At 36.7% G+C, this 23,722-nt stretch overlaps 3 protein-coding genes, 3 non-coding genes and 1 pseudogene across 6 annotated transcripts; 4 read left to right on the plus strand and 3 right to left on the minus strand.

The window, feature by feature from the left end:
• Positions 1-772: 772 nt before the first annotated feature.
• Positions 773-4,511, minus strand: LOC109179673 (phospholipase D alpha 1-like). Its single transcript, XM_019329160.1, has 3 exons — positions 4,318-4,511; positions 2,237-4,133; positions 773-1,491 (listed from the first exon to the last, which is right to left on the minus strand). Exons 1-3 carry the CDS (start codon positions 4,414-4,416, stop codon positions 1,055-1,057), a joined length of 2,433 nt encoding a protein of 810 aa, XP_019184705.1. The 5' UTR covers positions 4,417-4,511; the 3' UTR covers positions 773-1,054.
• Positions 4,512-5,217: 706 nt separating this feature from the next.
• On the minus strand, positions 5,218-7,112 carry LOC109179694 (pentatricopeptide repeat-containing protein At1g52640, mitochondrial). The gene has a single exon (XM_019329190.1). The coding sequence runs from the start codon at positions 7,068-7,070 to the stop codon at positions 5,379-5,381; it is 1,692 nt and encodes a 563-aa protein (XP_019184735.1). The 5' UTR covers positions 7,071-7,112; the 3' UTR covers positions 5,218-5,378.
• Positions 7,113-7,391: 279 nt separating this feature from the next.
• On the minus strand, positions 7,392-8,179 carry LOC109179677 (annotated as a pseudogene).
• Positions 8,180-10,675: 2,496 nt separating this feature from the next.
• TRNAK-CUU lies at positions 10,676-10,748 on the plus strand. The gene has a single exon. It is a non-coding gene; the product is annotated as a tRNA-Lys (tRNA).
• Positions 10,749-12,750: 2,002 nt separating this feature from the next.
• Positions 12,751-12,823, plus strand: TRNAK-CUU. Its single transcript has one exon. It is a non-coding gene; the product is annotated as a tRNA-Lys (tRNA).
• Positions 12,824-16,170: 3,347 nt separating this feature from the next.
• LOC109179698 (trafficking protein particle complex subunit 2-like) lies at positions 16,171-19,034 on the plus strand. Its single transcript, XM_019329193.1, has 6 exons — positions 16,171-16,281; positions 16,406-16,513; positions 17,203-17,288; positions 17,408-17,469; positions 17,934-18,019; positions 18,743-19,034. Exons 2-6 carry the CDS (start codon positions 16,433-16,435, stop codon positions 18,833-18,835), a joined length of 408 nt encoding a protein of 135 aa, XP_019184738.1. The 5' UTR covers positions 16,171-16,281; positions 16,406-16,432; the 3' UTR covers positions 18,836-19,034.
• Positions 19,035-21,580: 2,546 nt separating this feature from the next.
• TRNAK-CUU lies at positions 21,581-21,653 on the plus strand. Its single transcript has one exon. It is a non-coding gene; the product is annotated as a tRNA-Lys (tRNA).
• The last annotated feature ends 2,069 nt before the right edge of the window (positions 21,654-23,722 follow it).

Below are 23,722 nucleotides of genomic sequence, written 5' to 3' on the forward strand. Positions count from 1 at the left end.
GGTATTGGAATTCAATAAAGGCTTCAACTATGTAGTTTGGTTGGGGTGATTGCAATTCCACGGAATTACAATTCCATCTTTTTGTTGAATTGCAATTCAATAGATTTGAAAAAGAAAAAATAGATGAAATGACACTACTACTCTGGGTTATTATTACTATTATTATTAAAGAAGAGTATTTTAGTCTTTATATCACTTCTTTCCTTCTCAAACAACGTGATTTGAATTCTTACTTTATTCTCACCTTATTATTTTTATACCGAATTACAATTTCTTTTCCTCCTAATTCCTTCATAGTGCCCAGTTATAGATCTGGCGAAATGATTAAACTAGTACCACATAATAATAAAAAAGTTGGTTACACTTTCGAAGCATTAGTTCTAATTTAATTATATATTACATATTACATATTTATATAGGCTGCACTAGTTCGTATTGTGAATGTATAATTTAAGGACTAAGTATCTTTTTAATATTAAAGGCTAAGATTCAAAAATGCCATTTTTGCTTATTAGTTTTATGTTTTACTCACTCCTTGTAGCATCATCACCTGCTACAAACATGGATGAAATGGCACAACATTGTCATCATCAACTCCGTCTAACAACATAGAAATTACATGTCAGCATGGACAACGCAGCTCAGTTGGTTACAGAGATGAAATTTGGAAACAATGATCTGAAATTAAATCTCACCAGCGACAGTGTGAAAATAACTGAGGAGACACTTTCTGCGCAGTAAACAAAGGTCTAACATCTGTATTCAACTGAGTTAAATTATTTATATTCTCCTAAATACTCTGTCTGGTCAGAGCATGGGCCCTTGGGATTGGGATTTAACCTTTAGGGAAAAAAAAAAAAACATAAAAATTACATAAATAATATTTGGGTATCAGGCACGAACCCATTTCCACTAAAAGGGGTACGACGTACATAATACATCAAACAGAAAAACATGGAGTGTTATTCAGCAAAAAAACTGTCAACTATAAGACTAGACGACGCCACTTTATTTCTACTGACAAACAGAAAAAACGTTATAAACACATGGTAGCTTAAGTGGTGAGGATAGGAGGAAGGAAATCAGCTTTAGCGCCCAGAATACGAGCCTTGGTGTCCGGGAAGCACTCAAACCCTGGTAGCTCTGATACAGTGCCATCGCTGCTGATTCCGATGGGGTAACGGAGCAGGTGGCCCGGCAGGTCTTTTTCCAAGTTTTCGTCGGAGTAGAGTTCCCAGTACTTGTCAACCATGTTGTTCACCTTCCGGATACACTCCTCGCTTTGTGGGCGGAGGAAGCAGTCGTCCAGCATGCCCATGTGCTCGTACCACAGCGCCATTCGGAAGCCGTGGACCTGTCCCCTCGGGGATTGGCTGCTGGTCGTCAAATGGTGAGGTTGGTAGGATCCCATGGCTATCTCCGAGTCTCTTGACCCGTCCATTGATCTCTGGTTGATGTTCGCAGATCCAACTATGATGTACTCATCATCAACTGCAAACACACCACCAACATTCAATGCATTTTGTTATAATAATGGCAATGTGGCTAGGTAATTCGTCAGATTCTTGCCCACAAAAAGCGAAACCATATTTTATCCAACAGGATTTGTAGAGGTGGTAATGTATGTATTAAATTACAGTGACTCAACAGTCAACAGTCAACAGCCTATTTGAGAAAATGTCAATGTCAGGTGCTCACAAAGAGCTCATTATATTCTTCTAAAAGGTTGGACTCCAACCCTAAGGGCTCCATACTCTGGCCGGACAGAGCATCTGGGATGAGGTAAATCATGGTGACTCAACTGAACATGAACCACAAAGACTAGACCTTTAAGAGCCCATTATATTGGTTGGATTCTTGACCGCAAAAAGGTAAAATTCCTAGCCCCCAGGGCTCACACCTCAGTCCGATAGGATTTGTAAAGGTGTTAAATTACAACGAGTTAACGAGTCAACGACTCAGATCAACAACAAGAGGGTCAATATCTAGTGCCCAGAAAGGGCCCACTACATTGAATGTAACTCGCATTCTGCAGCTGTGTTTGTGAAAGTAGTAAATTGCATGCTATGATTCAGTGTCTATTAGGTGGCGGACGACCAGTGTCTAGAGTCCATCACATAGACTAGGCCCACAGTGTGATTTTCAGGCTCGATTCTGTATAATTACCCAACTAAACTACCCATGTTGGCTAATTAAGTAATTAGTTGGATTCTATTCAAAGGCATTGCATACTCACCTATCATCATCTTGGAATGGACGTAGATCATGAAGCGCCGATTCGCCTGAGCGCTGGCATAGCCTGAATCAGGTTCAGGACTTTCTGAAGGTTCATACTCGCCACTCTTCTTCACCTCCCGGTTTCCAACGCAGAAGAATGTGAGATAATTCCTGGGGTCATCCTCAATGCCTTTGGCTTTCATAGCTTGAATTACATCTTTATACATCATCTGAATTGTCCTCCTCTGCCAATCTAATATTGCTTGAACTGATGAGCTCTCTGGGATCCCTTCTGGCCACATTGGAACCAAAATGTACACTGCAAACCTCTCCCCATCTTCAATCTTTTTTGCAATCTTCAAAGAAAGCTCCTTTGGAATTAGGTGCAAGGCACCAATCTCTGCAGTATTGATGTCATCTGACTCCCACCCAAAACAGCTTCCAAGGAAATATTGGTTCTCAATGTATATAAAATTCTTTGCTCGGCGAATGGCATTGATATAAGCATCTTGGATGCTTCTGTCAATAATGTTATCCTTCCCACTTACAAGACCCGACTTGGCAGCCTCCTCTGGTGAATCCGGGAAGCCAAAAGCCGCCCCGCCATCAATAGATCTGAACACCTGAACATTCCATGACTCCTTATCATCTGGGAGCATCACTGGTGATGGTGGGATTATAATCTGATCAAGCTCTCTCAGATCAATAATAACATCCTTCCCTCCCTGCTTCTTCCATCTCTGCTCAAAGTTATACAGAACATCCCAGGCCACAGGTCCTTCCAGCTTGGAGTGAATGTCGTGCCAAGGCTCTCTCGGTCCGCCTGCTGTGATTGCAGCACCAGTGTAGTTTGGCTGGTGGAAATCGTCGTGATGGACCGTGTCCAGTGTCCTGAAAAGTGAATGGAAAGGCGAGTCGTATCGACCATCGCAGAGATCAATACCGCCAACAAAGCTCACAATTCTCCTCTGCCCTGATCCTCCATTGGGCATTTCGTGGTCCACCACCACAATCTTTTGGTGATGAGTAAACATTGTAGATATCTGTAAGCCCTGAATGATGCTTCCACCATTATCAGGATTCCTGGGGCATAAGATACAATGCACATCAGTATCATTGAAGTACTTCTGAGTTTCTTCATCATGAGTAGCCATCAAACCATCCTTCTTCATTTGGCCTACAGAGGTTCTGTCATCCCAAACCAGTATACAAACTCTCACACCCTCACTTGCCCTCTTCTTAAGCAGCTCCCCGAGCTTGGTGTCTCCCCCCGGCTTTGGCCTCCTCGAGTCCCTCACTAGGGTAATCTCAGTATACACTGACCATCCTGTAATGTAAATCAAGTGCTTTGCATTAGTAATGGCATCAAACACATCTTCCCAACACCTATGACCTTCATAAAAGTTTCCCCCAGACAGAGGGATTTTGGGTATAAATTTATCTGGGATATGTGCATCTTGATACAACGTAACCTTACACCCTTTTCTCTGTCCAAAGAAGGTGTAAGGAACTCCAGGATACTTGGGACTTCTGATTCCCATCCCCCAGTTTCGGTCTCGAGAAACATCAAAATACTGCAGCTTCACATGGATTTTGGAACCTCCGTCAACAGGATTCCTATCTTCACCCAGAATCTCAGCCCACTTGTCTACTTCATCCCCATCCAAAACCTCACTAACAGGCACATAAGCTCTCCCAATTAAGGTCGCGCCAATAGGATTGTTGTCCTTGACAGTGAATATGATATTACTGGCTGAATGGGCACAATAAATGTGAAAAGATTCATCCCACTTAGGGTTTCCGGGATCATCAACCGTTCTGGTTCTCCCAACCCTAGCTTTTTCCAGATCTATAGTAGCATACAGCTTTGGAGTTCCTTTTCCAATACCAACCGTCTCCTCAACTTGCTCCATAACCTGCAATTATAATAGAGATTTCGATCTATCAGTTAAAAACAACACTAGGATAGATTTTCCATTCCATGAATCTAACAGATAGCAAATGAAATCAAAAATTCTAACTACAATATAATATAATGCCGTATAGTATGAACCAAATCAGCTCAGAGAGAACGAATTGAAGATCACTCCTATAATATACCTTACGGAAAAAGTGTCTTTCACCTTCACCTCCGCCGCTAATATGATCAACCTCGTAGATCGTCACATGTAGGGTCCCATGAAGCAAATTCCGAGCCATTTTCCTCCCAAGAAATTAAGCTAAGAAAGAGATCGAGTAGCAGTTGGAAAGCCAATTAATGTGAAAGAGGTGATCGAGATCGATGAGGAACTCTGTCAAAAACAGTGCATTTGGAAGAACAAATTAAAAAGGGAGATGTGAAATCTAGGTAATTGAAGAAAATACAAGAGTGATAGATGGAGAATATGATCCGATCTTAGGGAGTGAAGAAACAGAAAAAACGGTAATGATGATCCGCGAAAAGCTGTTGGTTTAAGAGAATAGATTTGAAAGGTGATGTAGTACCGTTCAAATTTTAGTTATAGACCCGCGCCTCGTGCCAACTGCCAACGACATTAAGATCAAACTATAACCTCTTTATTGTTCATATATATATATATACGAATTTCATATATATATACGAATTGTGTTGAGCATATAACATATATAAACATTGAGTACAGCTTCAATTTGATATCAGAGCCATGTCAAAGGTCATGTGTTCAAATCTCCGCGTCACCCCATCATTAATGGTTATATACTTAACACATTCTCTCTTGGTTCTGCTGGTTTTTATTCGATTCGAGGGTTTCTGAGTTTCGCATTGAGTTTGATTGAATGCGCAATTACTTTTTGGTTCCGCATCCATGAGAATCAGAATGAGAATCAAATACTTGGTAATTGTGTGAATTTTTGTGTAAGTATTTTGTATGTTTCTAGTAGGGTGGAATTGGAATGATTATCAATGTTAGGTTATGTATGATAAATAAAGGTTTTAAAAATACAAAAATAAAAAAATGGCAATTGATCCTAGCACGAATATGAACAATTGTTTGACAATTAGTCTAGATAGCTTCTGTTTTGGAGATGCTCAAGTTGTCACTTTTATTGGCAATAATAGTAAATGAAAAATTCGAGCACATGAATGAAGAACAAGAGATCGATCAGCTTGAAACGAAGCTTTAATCGTTCATCCATGAAGGCTATTGTGAATCGCTATCATCTGAGTATTCGCCTTCATCTCCGCGTTTGACACAACGCCTATTACCTCTCATCAAACCCGCTAGCTCCTGAATTGAACAAGAAGTGCTTCTCTCCATCTTCTCTGCAAGTATATCGGTCTGGTCTGCAAATCCTAAACCAATAAGTTTATTCCTCAATAGTTCACACGTCGAGGTATAAGGCGGTATTCCTTCATCAATCATCGTTTCGAAATATTTACATGCTTCCTCAAGTTTGCCTCTCTTCTGACAGAGACCATGCACCATCACAGCATACGTCGAGACAGAAGGATAGTATCCCCGTTCTTCCATGCCATCCCAAACTTCCTCGACTCTATCAAATCTTCCCACCCGAATAAGCATTTTAAGCACCATGTTATATGTATGCCGGTCTGGTTGGCAACCGGACTGATCCATTCTTGAAATCAGCCTAAATGCTTGGTTAACTTCATTGTGATCACAATGGAAAGCTAAAATCGTATTATAACTCCAAGAGTCTGGAACTGCTCCTCTATCAACCATTTCAGCCAACAGTTGGTAGGCATCTTCCACCTTACTAATCTTACAAAGTTTCTTGATCATGCAATTGTAAGTAAACACATTAGGGACAAGATCATGCCTTTTCATCCTATCAAGAACCTTGAAAGCTGAATGAATATCATTTGCCTGGCAATAAGAATGAATGAATATAGAGTACGTAAAAGCATCTGGTTTAAGCTCCATAGACCACATCTTTCTGAACATTTTATAAGCTTCATCCATCTTCCCTCCCTTGCATAAAGACTCCAAGAGACAATTATATGCAGGCAAATGAACTGAACATCCCCTCTGAAGCATTTCATCAAACAGCTTCTGTGCCTGTGAAAATTCTCCCATTTCTCCCCAACCTCTAATCAAAATGCTATAACATTTTGTGCAAGGTGGGTAACTTTCCTTAACTCTGTCAAAGAATTTTTGAGCATGCGAAGTATGCTTTCTTTTGCACAACGCATACAGAAGGTGACCAAGATCATCTACATTCGGTTCAATCCCAAAATCGCCCATCTTGCTAAAAGCCCGTATGGCATCGTCAGGAAGATTAGCCCTGCAATAAGCCCTGAACACAATCGAGAACATATGCGGAGTGATTTCACAAGATTTAGCGTCTCTCATTTCCAAGAGAAAATCCCACAACAGTGGGAACTGCTTGCTACTTCCTAAGATGTCAACAAGAATGCGATAGCTCTCTTCACTATGTCGAAAGCCCGGTAGCCTTTGAGCCCAGAGGAAGAATCTGTGAGCGGAAAACCCCAGATTCCTGCACCGCTTGAGCACTTGTTCAACCACATTGACGGATATTTGGGAGTGGAATGGACTGAGGGCCGCCTCGATATCATGGTGCGGACTTCTGAAGTCGCTGAGTACCCGGGAGAGCTCGTTCACGAGGTGAGGAGAAGATGGATCCGAGCTTTGAAGCTGCGATTGGATTTGGAGTTGAAACAAATGAGAGGTAGATGTAAAAGATCGACAACGGTGGTTGCCGCGGCGGGGCGCGGTGGTGGGTGGTGGAGATGAGAGTAAGCTTTGAGGATTTCTGGGATAATTGTGCTGAAAATGAAAACAATTGGAGAATAATTTGCAGAATCGCAGACGGAGAGTGCTTCTCGTGCCAAGGGTTAGAGTTCTGGTCGACATGATCGTCGACACTAAAAGTGCTGCAAATTTGAAACTCCGGCAATTTAAAGTTATGATGTGGGGACCATGACTAAAAACGACCTCATTTTGAATATATTTTTTACGCGTGATCCGCTGCCTTATACATTTTATAACTCATAATGTACATTATTTTAAGAGTAAATATCCAAAATGATACCTTGACTATAGTTAAATTCACAAATTGGTCCTCAACTTTCAATTTCAACCAATTAAGTCCTTAACTTTGTAATATTAACACAATTTGGTCCTCTGTCTATTTGACCGTTTGTTGACTGTGATTTTTGAGGATATATATGTAATTTCATAGTCCATTGTCGGTCTTTTAAGGTTCCGATTGCATTTCCAGACCGCACTATTACATTTGAATCCACCGCCGAAAGCAATCTACCAAACTCGGTCGCCTTTCTTCATCCTCCCTTTGGATGCAATGTAGTTGAGTTCGTACCAGAGCGAAGAAGACGATGTGTTTCCAAACCGGTGCAATGTCATCCTAGAGGCCTCTACGTGCTCCGGCGAGAGCTGCAGGTTATTATGGAGATCGTCGATGACGGCGCGGCCGCCAGCGTTGATGCAAGAGTGTTCGAAGGCCTGTTTGAAGTCGGGAATATAGGGTTTCCATATGGGATTGAAGATTTTCCGGCCGATTAGGGTGAAGAGGAAGAGGAGCTGCTCCAACACCGGGAGAACGAGCAAGCAGATTGTGGTTATGTTGGATTTGAGGGCTTTGTTGGCGGCCTTTTGAGATGTTGATTCCAACTTTCCCTTGCGGATCTTTCTGCTCGTAAACGTAGCGGTAGGCTTTGTCGTTGGCGCCCTTGTGCGTGTGGACCACGTGCATGAGTCGATACTTGGCCAGATCCGAATCGCGCTTCTTGTTGGACATGAGAATCACGCTTCTTGTTGGACATGAGAATCGCGGCGGCGCCCATTCTGAAGTGGCAATTAGGGAGGAGCATAGCTCTCTCCGATCCTTTGTAATAGTTGCGCGTAATAACCTCCGTGCTAACCACCAGGGCGTTAGAGTTGGGGTGCACGTACAGGAGGTCACGTGTGAGATCAATCGAGATCAAGCCGGCGTTACACCCCATGCCGGAGAGATTATAGCTTTTGATAGATAGATCGCCGAAGTCCCTAGAGCGGCTCTTCGAGAAAGTTGTGACTCCAAGTGATGTTGGCAAGCTGAACCGGCTCGTGATCCCCAAGTAGCAAGCGGAGAAGCACTTCCCCCTCCGAAACGGCGCTGTCACCTCCAAGAGCGTTCTCTAAGCTGAACCGGCGGCTCGTGATCCCCATGCAGCAAGCAGAGAAGCACTTCGCCCTTCGAAACAACGTTGTCACCTCCAAGAGCGTTCTCTTGAGCTTTGCACGTGAAATTACATATATATCCTCAAAGATCACGGTCAACAAACTGTCAAATAGATGGAGGACCAAATCGTGTCAAAATTGCAAATTTAAGGACTTAATTGGTTGAAATTGAAAGTCGATGACTAATTTGTGATTTAGCTATAGTTGAGGGACCATTTTGGGTATTTACTCTTATTCTAACTCATACAGTATATTGTCTTATCTCAGGAGTTTCATTATTCTAACACATAAAATAAATTATTTTAATTCATAATGTACATTATTCTAACTCATAAAATTCAACGACGTTGTTTTGGACAGTCGTCCACACAATAATTTACCAATCCAATATTGGTCAAATTTTAACGAATATAGGGCAATTTATATCGTGCACCTGGACGCATATTGCATTGTCTGAATCGGAGTTACCCGATAAATTATTGTATGGACTATGGTCTACACAATGTTGTGTGGACCATAACAAAAAATACATTTTTAATATATTAAATGTACATTATTTATGTACTGAATGTATATTATACAAAATAATGTACTTTCAGTACTCAAATAATGTACATTTTTAATATACGAAATGTACATTACTTTTGTATTAAATGTACATTATTTTATAATATAAAAAATATGATCTACATAATTTGTATAGACTATAGTCCACACAATAATGATGGGAGTTACCCCATGTTGGTCACTTTGTATACCCAAGTAGCCAAAGCTCCATTCGGTTGGCAAATTATAAAGTACATGTTAGATTATGAATTCAAGTCCATAAATTTTTTTTTTTTTTTTTAAACGTCCATAAAATTTTTTAGAACTAGCATAAATTAATAATTATCACTTAAATATATTATTTATACAGGGAAAATGGCACTTTTTCCTCTCTGCGTTGTTTACTTATAGCATATTTTATCCCTGTGTTGTTTATGTAACCACTTTATCCCCCTCAATTGTTTTTTAAGTGGCTATTTTCTCCCCTCTCCGTTAAATAAGTGTTAAGACTATTAAATATGAGGGTATAAATGTCATTTCACTTATTATTATTATTATTGATGATATAATAATAATAATAATAATAATAATAATAATAATAATAATAATAATAATAATAATAATACTAGTAGTAGTTGTTAAAATGGATGTTAAATATGAAAAGTTCCTGGATTTTGGTCGTCGACAAACATGTCGCAGGGAGATTACATAAAGCTGCACAGGAAGAGAAATGGCTACCGCCATGATCACTTCAAACGCAAACGCAAGAAGGAGGCTCGTGAAGTTCACAAGCGATCCCAGATTGCCCAAAAGGTAATGTTCTATTTTTGTCTCAAAAAAAAAAAAAAAAAAAAAAAAAAGACCCCTCCATTATCTACTACTACTAATAATAATAATAATAATAATAATAATAGTAGTAGTAGCTGTTAAAATGGATGTTAAATATGAAAAGTTCCTGGATTTTGGTCGTCGACAAACATGCCGCAGGGAGATTACATAAAGCTGCACAGGAAGAGAAATGGCTACCGCCATGATCACTTCAATCGCAAACGCAAGAAGGAGGCTAGTGAAGTTCACAAGCGATCCCAGATTGCCCAAAAGGTAATGTTCTATTTCTGTCTCAAAAAAAAAAAAAAAAAAAAAAAAAAAAAAAAAAGACCCCTCCATTATCTTCTTCTTCTACTACTACTACTACTAATAATAATAATAATAGTAGTAGTAGTAGCTGTTAAAATGGATGTTAAATATGAAAAGTTCCTGGATTTTGGTCGTCGACAAACATGCCGCAAGGAGATTACATAAAGCTGCACAGGAAGAGAAATGGCTACCGCCATGATCACTTCAATCGCAAACGCAAGAAGGAGGCTCGTGAAGTTCACAAGCGATCCCAGATTGCCCAAAAGGTAATGTTTTATTTCTGTCTCAAAAAAAAAAAAAAAAAAAACACCCCTCCATTATCACCACTACTACTACTACTACTACTACTACTACACCCCTCCGATATAAACATTTAGAATTTAGTAGGTCAAATAAAATTATTCATTTTACGATATTTTAAAGTGTCTTCTTGTATTTTAAAAATATTGTATAATTTTAAAACACTTATTTTTCAAAAAATTTAATCAATTTATTATTCGTTAAGCTATCTCTTATTCAATCGTGGAACTTGTTAATTAATTTTCAATACTTGTACCCTTCATAGTAATATCAAGATTAATTATACAAAGTGACTTGCCTGTCTAGCTCAGTTGGTAGAGCGCAAGGCTCTTAACCTTGTGGTACTGGGTTTGAGCCCCAGGGTGGGCGAATGGATGATTTTTTAACCTCTCCATTTTGATGGCAAGCCGGACACTAAGTCTTAAATCTTCAAATTAGCGGATGACTTTCGACATTGGGTTAAGTCGTTGTGGTTGTTTTCATATGAATATGAACCAATTGCATACTAAAAACAAACTTATATAAATGGTCTATCTTACTATGTGAACCGTGTTCCATGACTCCGCAATATAAGCATTTAGAATTAAGTAGGTCAATAAGTTATTCAACTATTATAAAAATTTAAATACTCAATATAAATTGTTTTCATTAATAAAATTATTCATTTTACAATATTTTAAAGTGTCTTTTTATATTTTAAAAATATTGTATAATTTTAAAACACTTGTTTTGCAACAAATTTAATCAATTTATTATTCATTAAGCTATCTTTCATTCAATCGTGGAACTTGTTAATTAATTTTCGATACTCATACCCTTCATAGTAATATCAAGATTAATTATACAAAGTGACTTGCCCGTCTAGCTTAGTTGGTAGAACACAAGGCTCTTAACCTTGTGGTCCTGGGTTCGAGCCCTAGGGTGGGTGAATGCACGACACTAAGTCTTAAATCTCCAAATTAGCGGATGATTTCGACATTGGGTTAAGTCGTTGTGGTTGTTATTCTCGCACCACAAGTTCATTTACTTATATAAATGGTCTATCTTACTATGTGAATCGTGTTCCATGACTCCGCAATATAAACATTTATAATTTAGTAGGTCAAATAAAATTATTCATTTTACGATATTTTAAAGTGTCTTTTTGTATTTTAAAAATATTGTATAATTTTAAAACACTTGTTTTTCAACAAATTTAATCAATTTATTATTCATTAAGCTATCTCTCATTCAATCGTGGAACTTGTTAATTAATTTTCAATACTTGTACCCTTCATAGTAATATCAAGATTAATTATACAAAGTGACTTGCCTGTCTAGCTCAGTTGGTAGAGCGCAAGGCTCTTAACCTTGTGGTCCTGGGTTTGAGCCCTAAGGTGGGTGAATTGATGATTTTTTAACCTCTCCATTTTGATGGCAAGCCGGACACTAAGTCTTAAATCTTCAAATTAGCGGATGACTTTCGACATTGGGTTAAGTCGTTGTGGTTGTTTTCATATGAATATGAACCAATTGCATACTAAAAACAAACTTATATAAATGGTCTATCTTACTATGTGAACCGTGTTCCATGACTCCGCAATATAAGCATTTAGAATTAAGTAGGTCAATAAGTTATTCAACTATTATAAAAATTTAAATACTCAATATAAATTGTTTTCATTAATAAAATTATTCATTTTACAATATTTTAAAGTGTCTTTTTATATTTTAAAAATATTGTATAATTTTAAAACACTTGTTTTCCAACAAATTTAATCAATTTATTATTCATTAAGCTATCTTTCATTCAATCGTGGAACATGTTAATTAATTTTCGATACTCATACCCTTCATAGTAATATCAAGATTAATTATACAAAGTGACTTGCTCGTCTAGCTCAGTTGGTAGGGCGCAAGGCTCTTAACCTTGTGGTCTTGGGTTCGAGCCCCAGGGTGGCTGAATGCACGACACTAAGTCTTAAATCTTCAAATTAGCGGATGATTTCTGACATTGGGTTAAGTCGTTGTGGGTGTTATTCTCGCACCACAAGTTCATTTTTAGTGCATTTCATATGAATATGAACCAATAGCATACTAAAAACAGACTTATATAAATAGTCTATCTTACTATGTGAACCGTGTTCCATGACTCAGCAATATAAACATTTAGAATTTAGTAGGTCAAATAAAATTATTCATTTTACGATATTTTAAAGTGTCTTTTTGTATTTTAAAAATATTGTATAATTTTAAAACAATTGTTTTTCAACAAATTTAATCAATTTATTATTCATTAAGCTATCTCTCATTCAATCGTGGAACTTGTTAATTAATTTTCAATACTTGTACCCTTCATAGTAATATCAAGATTAATTATACAAAGTGACTTGCCTGTCTAGCTCAGTTGGTAGAGCGCAAGGCTCTTAACCTTGTGGTCCTGGGTTTGAGCCCCAGGGTGGGCGAATGGATGATTTTTAACCTCTCCATTTCGGTGGCAAGTCGGATACTAATGGTCCGTTTGGTTCACGGAATAGGCCGGGAATGGCATAGCATTCCTAGTAATAGGCATATTCATGTGTTTGGTAACCGTTTCTATTCCCGGTAATACCCTATTCCTCCAGATAAGGTAATAGCTATTACCAGGGCCTTTCACCGGGAATGGAATGGCATAGCATTCCTAGTAATAGGCATATTCATGTGTTTGGTAACCGTTTCTATTACCGGGAATAGTATTCCCGGTAATACCCTATTCCTCTAGATAAGGTAATAGCTTTTCACCGGGAATGGCATAGCATTCCTAGTAATAGGCATATTCATGTGTTTGGTAACCGTTTCTATTACCGGGAATAGTATTCCCGGTAATACCCTATTCCTCTAGATAAGGTAATAGCTATTACCACGGCCTTTCAAGAATAGCCTAAAATTTCTACTTCCTATTTTACCCCCCGTCACCACCACCACCACCACCACCACCACCATCGCTACCAGCATTGCCGTCGCCACCAGCACCACCACCCCACCAACACTACCGCCACCAGCACCACCAGCCCACCAACACCACCAGCATCGCCACCACCGTTGCTACCACCGCCACCACCGCCGCCGCCGCAGCCACCACCACCGCCACCAGCACCACCAACACCACCAACACCAGCACCAGCACCGCTACCACCACCACCACTGCCGCTACCACCACCGCCGTCGTCGCTGCCGCCACTACCACCACCAGCAACACCGCCACCATCGACACCACCACATATTTTTATAAGGGTATTTATGTCTTTTAAAACATATTTAATTTCTATTCCTTAAACCAACCAAACACAGTAATATAATTCATAAAGTCTATTCCTTTCGCGAACCAAACAATAGAATACAATTCCTATTCTATTCCTTGCCTATTCCATTCCTTATGGAATAGCATTCCTATTACCGCAAAATTCATTCCGTGAACCAAATGTGCTGTAAGTCTTAAATCTTCAAATTAGCGGATGACTTGTGACATTGGGTTAAGGCGTTGTGGTTGTTTTCATATGAATATGAACCAATTGCATACTATTAACAAACTTATATAAATGGTCTATCTTACTATGTGAACCGTGTTCTATGACTCCGTAATATAAACATTTAGAATTTAGTAGGTCAATAAGTTATTCAACTATTATAAGAATTTAAATACCCAATATAAATTGTTTTCATTAATAAAATTATTCATTTTACGAAATTTAAAGTGTCTTTTTGTATTATAATTTTAAAACACTTGTTTTTTAACAAATTTAATCAATTTATTATTCATTAAGCTATCTCTCATTCAACAGTGTAATTTGTTAATTAATTTTCATTACTCGTAGCCTCCATAGTAATATCAAGATTAATTATACATAGTCACTTGTTCGTTTAGTTCAGTTGGTAGAGCCTAAGGCCCTTAACCTTGTGGTTCTGAGTTTGAACTCCAGGCAAATACATGATTTTTAACCTCTCCATTCTGATAGCAAGCCGGACAGAGTAGGTTTCCTTCTTGACCCTATCATTCCTTCCATAAAGGACACCGTACCTCCTAGTTCCTACTATAAAGGGCCCATTGGGCTACTGGTCTTAGTGAGTTCTACCCCCAGCCACTTCCTCGTCTCAATACCAGTAGACATCATTTTTTAAAAAATTAATCAATTATTATCAAGATTAACTATACATAAGCACTTGCTTGTCTAGCCTAGTTGGCTTTTAACCTTTCCATTTTGATGGCAAGCTGGGCACCCTACTAAAAATATAACACGGATATCGTGGTCTTGGTATCTGTAGACATTATTTTTAATGTATTGCACTTCATATTGATATGAACCTATAACATACTAAAAACAAACATATATAAATGGTCTATCAAGTTCATTCTTAATGCATTTCATATGAATATGAACCTATAACATACTAAAAACAAACTTATATAAATAGTATATTTTACTATGTGAACCATGATCCATGACCCACAATATAAGCATTTAGAATTTAGTAGGTCAATAAGTTATTCAAGTATTATCTTTTAAGAAGTGCATAGAAATTTAAATACTCAATATAAATTATTTTCAATAATAAAATTATGGGAAAAAGGTCACATAAGCCCTCAAACATTTGCTAAATAGTCAATTAGCCCCTCCAACTTTTTAAATGTGCAATTACACCTATAAACAACGCATTTTGATGCAATGAAGCCCAAATACAGGTAATTGACCTGCTATCATAGGTCATTGAAGATCCAACCATTTTCTGACGTATTTTCCGGTGTATTTTCAGGCAAAAAAGTGACCGTCGACCGTCGAACGGTCGCCGGTCACGGATTCCGGTGACCACAGTGGTCACCGGAGTCCGACTTTTTTGCCTGAAAATATGTCAAAAAATTGTCGGATCTTCAATGACCTATGATAACAGGTCATTTACCTGTATTTGAGCTTCATTCCATCAAAATGCATTGTTTATGGGTGTAATTGCACCTTTAAAAAGTTAGAGAGGCTAATTGACTCTTTAACAAATGTTTGAGGGCCTATTTGACCATTTTCCCTAAAATTATTCATTTTACAATAGTTTAAGATGTCTTTTTGTGCTAGTAGCATTCAAAAAAAAAAGATGTTTTTTTGTATTTTATAAATATTGTATAATTTTAAAACACTTGTTTTTTTTTAACAAATTTAATCAATTTATTATTCATTAAGCTATCTCTCATTCAATTGTGTAACTTGTTAATTAATTTTCAATACACGTAACCTCTATAGTAATATCAAGATTAACTATACATAACTATTTGCCCGTCTAGCTCAGTTGGTAGAGTGCAAGGCTCTTAATCTTGCGGTTTTGGATTCTCGCCCCAAGGTGGCGAAGCCAGAAGAAATAAAACTTATTCTTTAGTTTGTTTTTAAATTTTCTTTTGTGTAATAATACATTTTAATGTAATTTCGAAATATATAAATTTTGTATGTTAATATTACATTTAATATTATAAAAAATTATTACAGTTAAGCTGCGTTAATCGAACCAGATACAATAAATGGACCGAAGAAATCCAAGAGATCAGTGTCTTTCCACACTAACACGCCTCAACCTAGTAGCTCCATGAAATCCTTTTGATATGACATTTGTCATATCATTGAGTAATTTGATGTGAGTGACAATTGTAATTGCGTTTTAGTATGTTTCTTTATCAAATAGAGTTAATAGCTTATTCATAGATTTTATCAAATAGAGTTAATAGCTTATTCATGGATTAAAATTAAGTATTATTTCCAAAATAAATCCTAGCAAACTGCCAGCATCTATACGGCGTCGTTTTCACTGAGTCTGATTTCTAAGAGATATTGGCATCAACAAGACGGAGAGAGGGACGAAAGTTTGTATCCTGGTAATTGGTAAACGGGCAGTTGTTGAGTTGCAGGTTCGGATCTCTCTGCAGATTCTCTCATTTTCTGCATTGCAACTTACTGTCAAAGTTCACCATCACGATTACTCAATTACCGATTCTTCCTCCCCTCTTTTTTAATTTATTTTTATCTTTTAAGGTTTGGGGATTCGAGGAGACGAAAGGGATGGCGAGTACGGCGTGTTTTATGATCGTAAGCAGGAACGACATTCCCATCTACGAAGCCGAAGTTGGAACTGCACCTAAAGTATGCACTTTTTTTTTTTTTCCTATGCAGGATTTCGCATTTTATTTTCCTAGGTTTTAATTCGAAATTTAATGCTATGATGCTTTGTGTTTGCTTGTAAAGTTCTGAATCATTTTTATATAACCCTAAGCGGTTTGAGAAATATATGATTTTTTTTTTTTTTGGGTTAAAAATGCTCTATGATCTGCACACACACACACACAAAAAGGAACACTTAAAATTCCTTGGCAATTACGTGCTCACTGTAGTTGGTAATGTGGTTTAGAATCAAATTGGCTATGAAAATTACTGCAAAGTAAAGATATTCGTTTTAGATCAAGTTTGATCTTTATTATTAATTTGTTATGAAAGAAAAAAATAATTAGTTGGGGTTTAGGGGGTAAGTAGTGGAGTACATTTGATCTAAAATGGCACTGGGTTTAAGTTTTGATTTTGACAATAACACTATTCTCTTGTAGTATGAGATAAAAGTGAGGGTACACATGCTCTGATATACATTTTGCTTCAAGTTGAAGTCATATCTTTGATTGGATTCTATCCCTGTATTTGATAGTATTGTTTTCGGTTTTTTCTTTACTGTCTGTGTTTGGGCGTCGTTCGCATTAGTAAGGGTCCCTATCTATCATAGACATGTACTCGTCCCTGAGGAAGTATTTTGTTACCTTATTTACTATACAATTACGTGTCAGAAAGAGGATGCTGCTCATCAGCACCAGTTCATATTACATGCAGCATTAGACATTGTGCAGGATCTGGCATGGACTACCAGTGCAATGTGAGATTCCAATCCCCAGAACCTCTGTATATGTTGTATATGCGTTATGTCATTTTAGAGTTTTTCTTATGCCTCCCTGTCATTATCTGAAAACACTCTTCTCTACCTTTTTCATCCAGGTTCCTGAAGGCAATTGACCGGTTCAATGATTTGGCAGTTTCAGTATATGTCACTGCAGGTCATATCCTACATATCATCCAATTAATTGGATGGATGCAAAATATTGAATTTTGAACTTATGTACAGTATCACATAAGCAAGGTGGTTTTGTAGTGCAAAATTTATTATCTTCATTAAACATGTAGATATTTGGGTAAAAGCCAGTAAACTTTTTATCTAAACATTATAGCTTCTAGTGTCTGGTAAAGTTCACTAGTAAGAATTCTTTTTGTCCTTAAGCCAAACATCTTTTTTTAGTTTAATTTTCTTTGTTCCTACCTGTGCTGATAGTCACACCAATCTAATTCCTGTCCTGTCAACAGAGTACATTTTATTCTCTAATCACATTTGCTATAAATAAAGCATATGTGCAATAATATGGCTTTATCCTTGGACATCACTTTCTGTTTGCTGTTAGTGCCTTAATTTATATCTTATAAGCTTCTTGGAAAATATTTCATGTTTTCTTTGACTAATCAAGTATACATACACGACTGATGCTGCTTCACGATTCTCGCAATGATGATGGGATCAAAAGCTTCTTCCAAGAAGTTCATGAGCTTTATATAAAGGTATGTTCTTTCTGCTTCTCAAGAAGGATTTTCTTCTCTTCCATGTTTTTCTTTCCTGGTTAAATACTTATAATTAGATTTTAAAATATAGATTTCTTGGGTGATGGTGAAAATTTGAAACACAAAAGTTAAAACCTAAGTCCTACTCAACTACTCCTAACATGTACCATTGACTCTGGACTCTCCCGTTTTACTAAAATTCTGAATTCTACAATCGTGACTTGGGCACACAGTAACTCTGATGAGGTACACGGACTGGAGTAGTTATTCCTTCATTCATTTAGGAGGAATGAATTATCTTCAAAACGCGTTGAAAACTTTATTTCTATTCATGACAATTTCCGTCCTCTATAAAGGAATATTTTTGAATATTATGATGATAAATAAAAAATTTGAAATGTTGTTAGAGATGACTTTGCCAGCATAGGATGATACATATAAAAGGCCCGAGAAAACACTCTGATTTTCATTTCTCCTATAGATCCTCATTCCGCACCCTAGTTCTCATTATCAATCAGTCAAATCTTTCTTTTATATGGACAAAATTGTAAAGCATGTCTATGTACAAGGAGGAACTACAAAATTATTAAACTCTATTGACAATAACGATACATGTCAGCAACACTAACAAGGTTTGAACAGTTTATCTGAATGTTAGTAACACTCATTTACGTGAACAGTTCTCGCTACTGCACTGACTGATCTTTAAATTGGAATTTGCAGACTCTGCTTAATCCCCTCTACTTACCTGGATCTCGAATTACATCATCTCATTTTGATACAAAGGTTAGAGCTCTCGCCAGAAAGTACCTCTGAAGCACAAAAAACTGAGACTCTGCCTGAGGCTCCAATCTACAGCAGCATCATATATGTTTCTCATTTGTACCAAGAAAATCTACACCAAGAGCTCTCTTTGCTGTATCTATCAAATTTTTTTGAAGGTTATTATCTGGTCATTTTAAAAGAATATAGTATATACTTTTTCATTATAGTGATTATACGTGTGTGTATGGTATGTGCCATTGCTATTTATATTTATTGATTATTCGCTAATTAATCGATGCTACAAGGATGAAGTTACATAAGTTTGAAATAATATAAAACTAAGGCAAAGGGTTAGGTACAACTAACATTATTCTTCCTTGTTTTGTACCATGAAATTCTGGATTGATTATAAGTGTCAACTATGCATTAGAGTGGTAGATTCCAATTGTCTAAGCCAAAAAATAAAAACTTAGAAACCTATAATGTATATGAATATGACCTTGTATGGTACTATGGTATACGGTTTTTTGGGTTAGTTTTTAATTTTTTGATCTACTTTAATTGTTCGACTTGGTTAAAGAGCCAATCTTGTTTGGCAATTTATTTGAACTTTGAACATAGATGAATTAGATCAAACTCGCCTAATATGCTTCCAAAACCAAAATGTAACATAAATTATAGGTTTTTCTATAAATGTAAAAATGTTTTAGTAATAAAATGGAACATAGGTGTAGCATTGTTCATTGTAAGTTGAATAAACTGGCTGTTTTGAGCAAGAGAGAGAATAGCAAACCAATTGTCAAATGTGAATGGAGTGACAATAAGAAATAAACTAGTAACTCTTGTAATTCCTAATGTTAAAAAAGGTTCCTTTGTATTAAATGAAAAACAAATTAATTCACAAGCTACCTTGCTTGGGAGTTGAATGAATTGTTGCAGTAGTAGTATAATGGAAGTCTTTTTTGCTCCAAATGTAACAAATACATAATAAAAACAATTAACCAAAAACGATTATTAAACCAATGTTATCAACTGATCATATCATTTTCCATGCTAGTAAATTATAAGATAATTGGTTGCAAAGTCATTTTCTACCCATCACTCTTCATTATTTCTCTCTTAACCTAATATATAATATAATAGTGGGAAAAAGTGTCAAATTGGCTTCCTAAGTCGAGTGGACAGTGCAATTGGGTCCCCTAACTGAAAAAAGTTTTGTTCAAGACTTCAAGTCTCCTAAACCGGTATAATTGTTCAATTAAGTCCAATTTGACTTGTTTATCATGTTAAATCGATGTGGTGTTGACACGTGTCCTTTTAATTTTATTCTTTAAAACAAAATGTTTTTTATTTGTTATTATTAAAAATTAAAAATAATTATTTATTATTTATTATAAATAAATAAATAAACTAAATAATTAAAAAAATAAAAAATAAATAAAAAATAAAAGAAGAGAACAGCCCATGGCTGTCCGGCAGCCGGCCGGACAGTCGGTGGCTGTCTTCTTCACGGACAGCCGTGGTTGTCCGGCAGGACGACCATGGCCGTCTAAGGAAGACGGCCACGGCCGACGAAGGAAGAAGGCCATGGCCGTCTTCTAGCTAGATCTTGAAAATTTATTATTCATTAAGCTATCTCACATTCAATCGTGTAACTTGTTAATTAATTTTCAATACTCGTAGCCTCCATAGTAATATCAAGATTAACTATACATAAGCACTTGCCCGTCTAGCTCAGTTGGTAGAGCGTAAGGCTCTTAACCTTAGCCCCAGGGTGGGCGAATGCATGATTATTTACCTCTCCATTCTGATGGCAAGTCGGACAGAGTAGGTTATCCTCCTTAAATGTGCTTCTCCCATGATTTCCAATATTCCACTTTAGATGAGTTCTGATGGTTTTAGGCTGTCCTTACCCCTGCAAACATCTCCCACTCTCAAAAATGGGTCCCACTTCCACATCATCCCATTTGCAAATTATCTACTATTCACACTACATCCCTTCAAATCCAATCAACTTTCAAAAGTGGGCCCCAATTTCACATCACTTTAAAAAATTAATATTTTTTTTCTTAATAAATATTATTTTGTCTTCAACATTATTTATTTATATCAATATATAACTTATATTTAAATATTAAATATAACAAATGTGAAAATAACTAATTACGTATGTATTAATGGAAAAACTAAATGTATGTATTAATGAATTAATTTATGTATAGTAATGAATGTATGTATATCAATCTTACAAAAAAAAAATGTATCTTTATCAACATAAATTTTAGACACGTAATTTTAAAAAAATATTACACATTAAATATAAAAAAATTAATAACGCAAAATACAAAACAAAATACAAATAAAATAAAAGAAAGAAAACAAAATTAAATAAACTAAATAAAAAACTAAAAAAAAAAAACTAAAAAAAAAAAAAGTACATTGCGGCAGCTTTTTGTACGGTTGCAAGTTTGCATGCAGAGCAAACTTGCAACCCACCTCACTATTTAAAAAAAAAAAAAAAAAAAAAAAAAAAAAAACATACATGGCATTGTCCAACTCATCTTGCCAATATGATATTGGCAGGGGTAAGGACAGCCTTAGCGGCGGATGAATTTCGACATTGGGCTAAGTTTCATTGTCTACTTCCGACGAAGGAAGATGGCCACGGCCGTCTTCTAGATCTTGAAATTTTATTATTCATTAAGCTATCTCTCATTCAATCGTGTAACTTGTTAATTAATTTTCAATACTCGTAGCCTCCATAGTAATATCAAGATTAACTATACATAAACACTTGCCCGTCTAGCTCAGTTGGTAGAGCGCAAGGCTCTTAACCTTGTGGTCTTGGGTTCAAGCCCCAGGGTGGGCGAATGCATGATTTTTAACCTCTCCATTTCGATGGCAAGTCGGACAGAGTAGATAGATAGTTGCGTAATTGGCTTCCTTGACCAGTTGACCCTATTACCAAAGATAGATAGTTGCGTAATTGGCTTCCTTGACCCTATTACCAAAGATAGATAGTTGCGTAATTGGCTTCCTTGACCCTATTACCAAAGATAGATAGTTGCGTAATTGGCTTCCTTGACCCTATTACCAAAGATAGATAGTTGCGTAATTGGCTTTAGCGGATGAATTTCGGCATTGGGCTAAGTTTCATGACAAAGTAGGTTATCTTCCTTGACCCTATTACCAAAGATAGATAGTTGCGTAGGGCTAAGTTTCATGACAGAGTAGGTTATCTTCCTTGACCCTATTACCAAAGATAGATAGTTGCGTAGTTGGCTTTAGCGGATGAATTTCGGCATTGGGCTAAGTTTCATTGTCTACTTCCTTGTGGTTGAGTTCCGAAATTGGGCTAAAGGATACTTCCTTGTGGTTCGGATGAATTTCGGCATTGGGCTAAGTTTCGATACTTCCTTATGGTTCGGATGAATTTCGGCATTGGGCTAAGTTTCATTGTCTACTTCCTTGTGGTTGAGTTCCGGATACTTCCTTGTGGTTGAGTTTCGGGATTGGGGGATACCGTGCTTTGACTTCAGACCTACTATAAAGGATATTGTGCTTTGACTTCAGACCTACTATAATGGATACTGTGCTTTGACTTCAAATTACCAAATCGCTTGCAAGTGTACTTTTTTTTTTTTTTTATCAATTTATTATTCATTAAGCTATCTCCCATTCAATCATATAACTTGTTAATTAATTTCCAATACTCGTAGCCTCCATAGTAATATCAAGATTATCAAAATTCGCATCCGTCTGGAACGAGGGCGACGGCCATGGCCAAAGCCCTCGTTCCAGATCTAGAAGACGACCATGGTCATCTTCCTTCGTCGGCCATGGCCGTCTTCCTTAGACAGTCGTGGCCGTCCTGCCGGACAGCCACGGCTGTCCATGAAGAAGACAGCCACCGACTGTCCAGCGCGGACAGCCGGTGGCTGTTCTCCTTATTTTTTTTAATTGTTTAGTTTATTTATTTATAAGATATAATTATTTTTAATTTTTAAAAAATAAGAAACATTTTGTTAAAGGACACGTATCAACACCATATCAATTTAACTTGATAAACAAGTCAAATTCAACTTAATTGAACAATTTTACCGATTTAGGAGACTTGAATGTAACTTTTTTCACTTAGTGGATCTAATTGCACTATCCACTTGACTTAGGGAGTCAATTTGACATTTTTTCCTATAATAGTGTGTGATAGGGAGGATTTTGATATAAAGAACATGTAAAAGATTTTAAAATTTTCAGAACTTTTCTAGACTTCAAAAATAAATTTAAAACGAAAGTTTCATCCAAACAAAACAATTGACATTTCCAAACAAAAGGTAAGGAGTCAAATTAATATGTTGCGAGTGGTGATTAATATAATGATTGAAAGTCATATGAAAGTTAAAAAGTGAGACAACTCACTTTTGTAATATTATATTGTTTGTTAAGCGTTCGACCTTTGCTTTGGAAATGGAACAGGCTTAAATCTTCAAGCAAGTTGTCCTACTTAATAGAGGTGCCTACAATTCAGCGGGGGGATTATCACTATGTTCTACGGTGGAAACTTTGAATATACATTAAAAAAAATTATTATATTGGTTGTTAATGCAATAATATCTTTCAAATTTATGACTTTCTAATATGAAGAATTAATTGGTAATGAATAAATATTTAAGTTTTGAATTTCAAATAAGTCATATTACATTCATTTATTTGAGACAAAATTTTTACATCTATCTTTTTTCTTTTTTGAAAGTAAAGGGTATCATTAAGATCAAATACTAAAGTTCAGAATAACCAAATCTCAGATTTGTTGAGCTTCTAGTTGAGCAGTATGAGAAGCTATCACACTCTAGTTGACGTATGAACATAGTTGAAAAAATTGCTAGGCGCTCGGGAACGCCTAGGGCATCTAGGCGGGGATTAATCGACGGCTAGAAC

This window comes from Ipomoea nil, unplaced genomic scaffold (genome assembly GCF_001879475.1).
Source record: "Ipomoea nil cultivar Tokyo-kokei standard unplaced genomic scaffold, Asagao_1.1 scaffold0943, whole genome shotgun sequence".
Classification (NCBI taxonomy): domain Eukaryota; kingdom Viridiplantae; phylum Streptophyta; class Magnoliopsida; order Solanales; family Convolvulaceae; genus Ipomoea; species Ipomoea nil.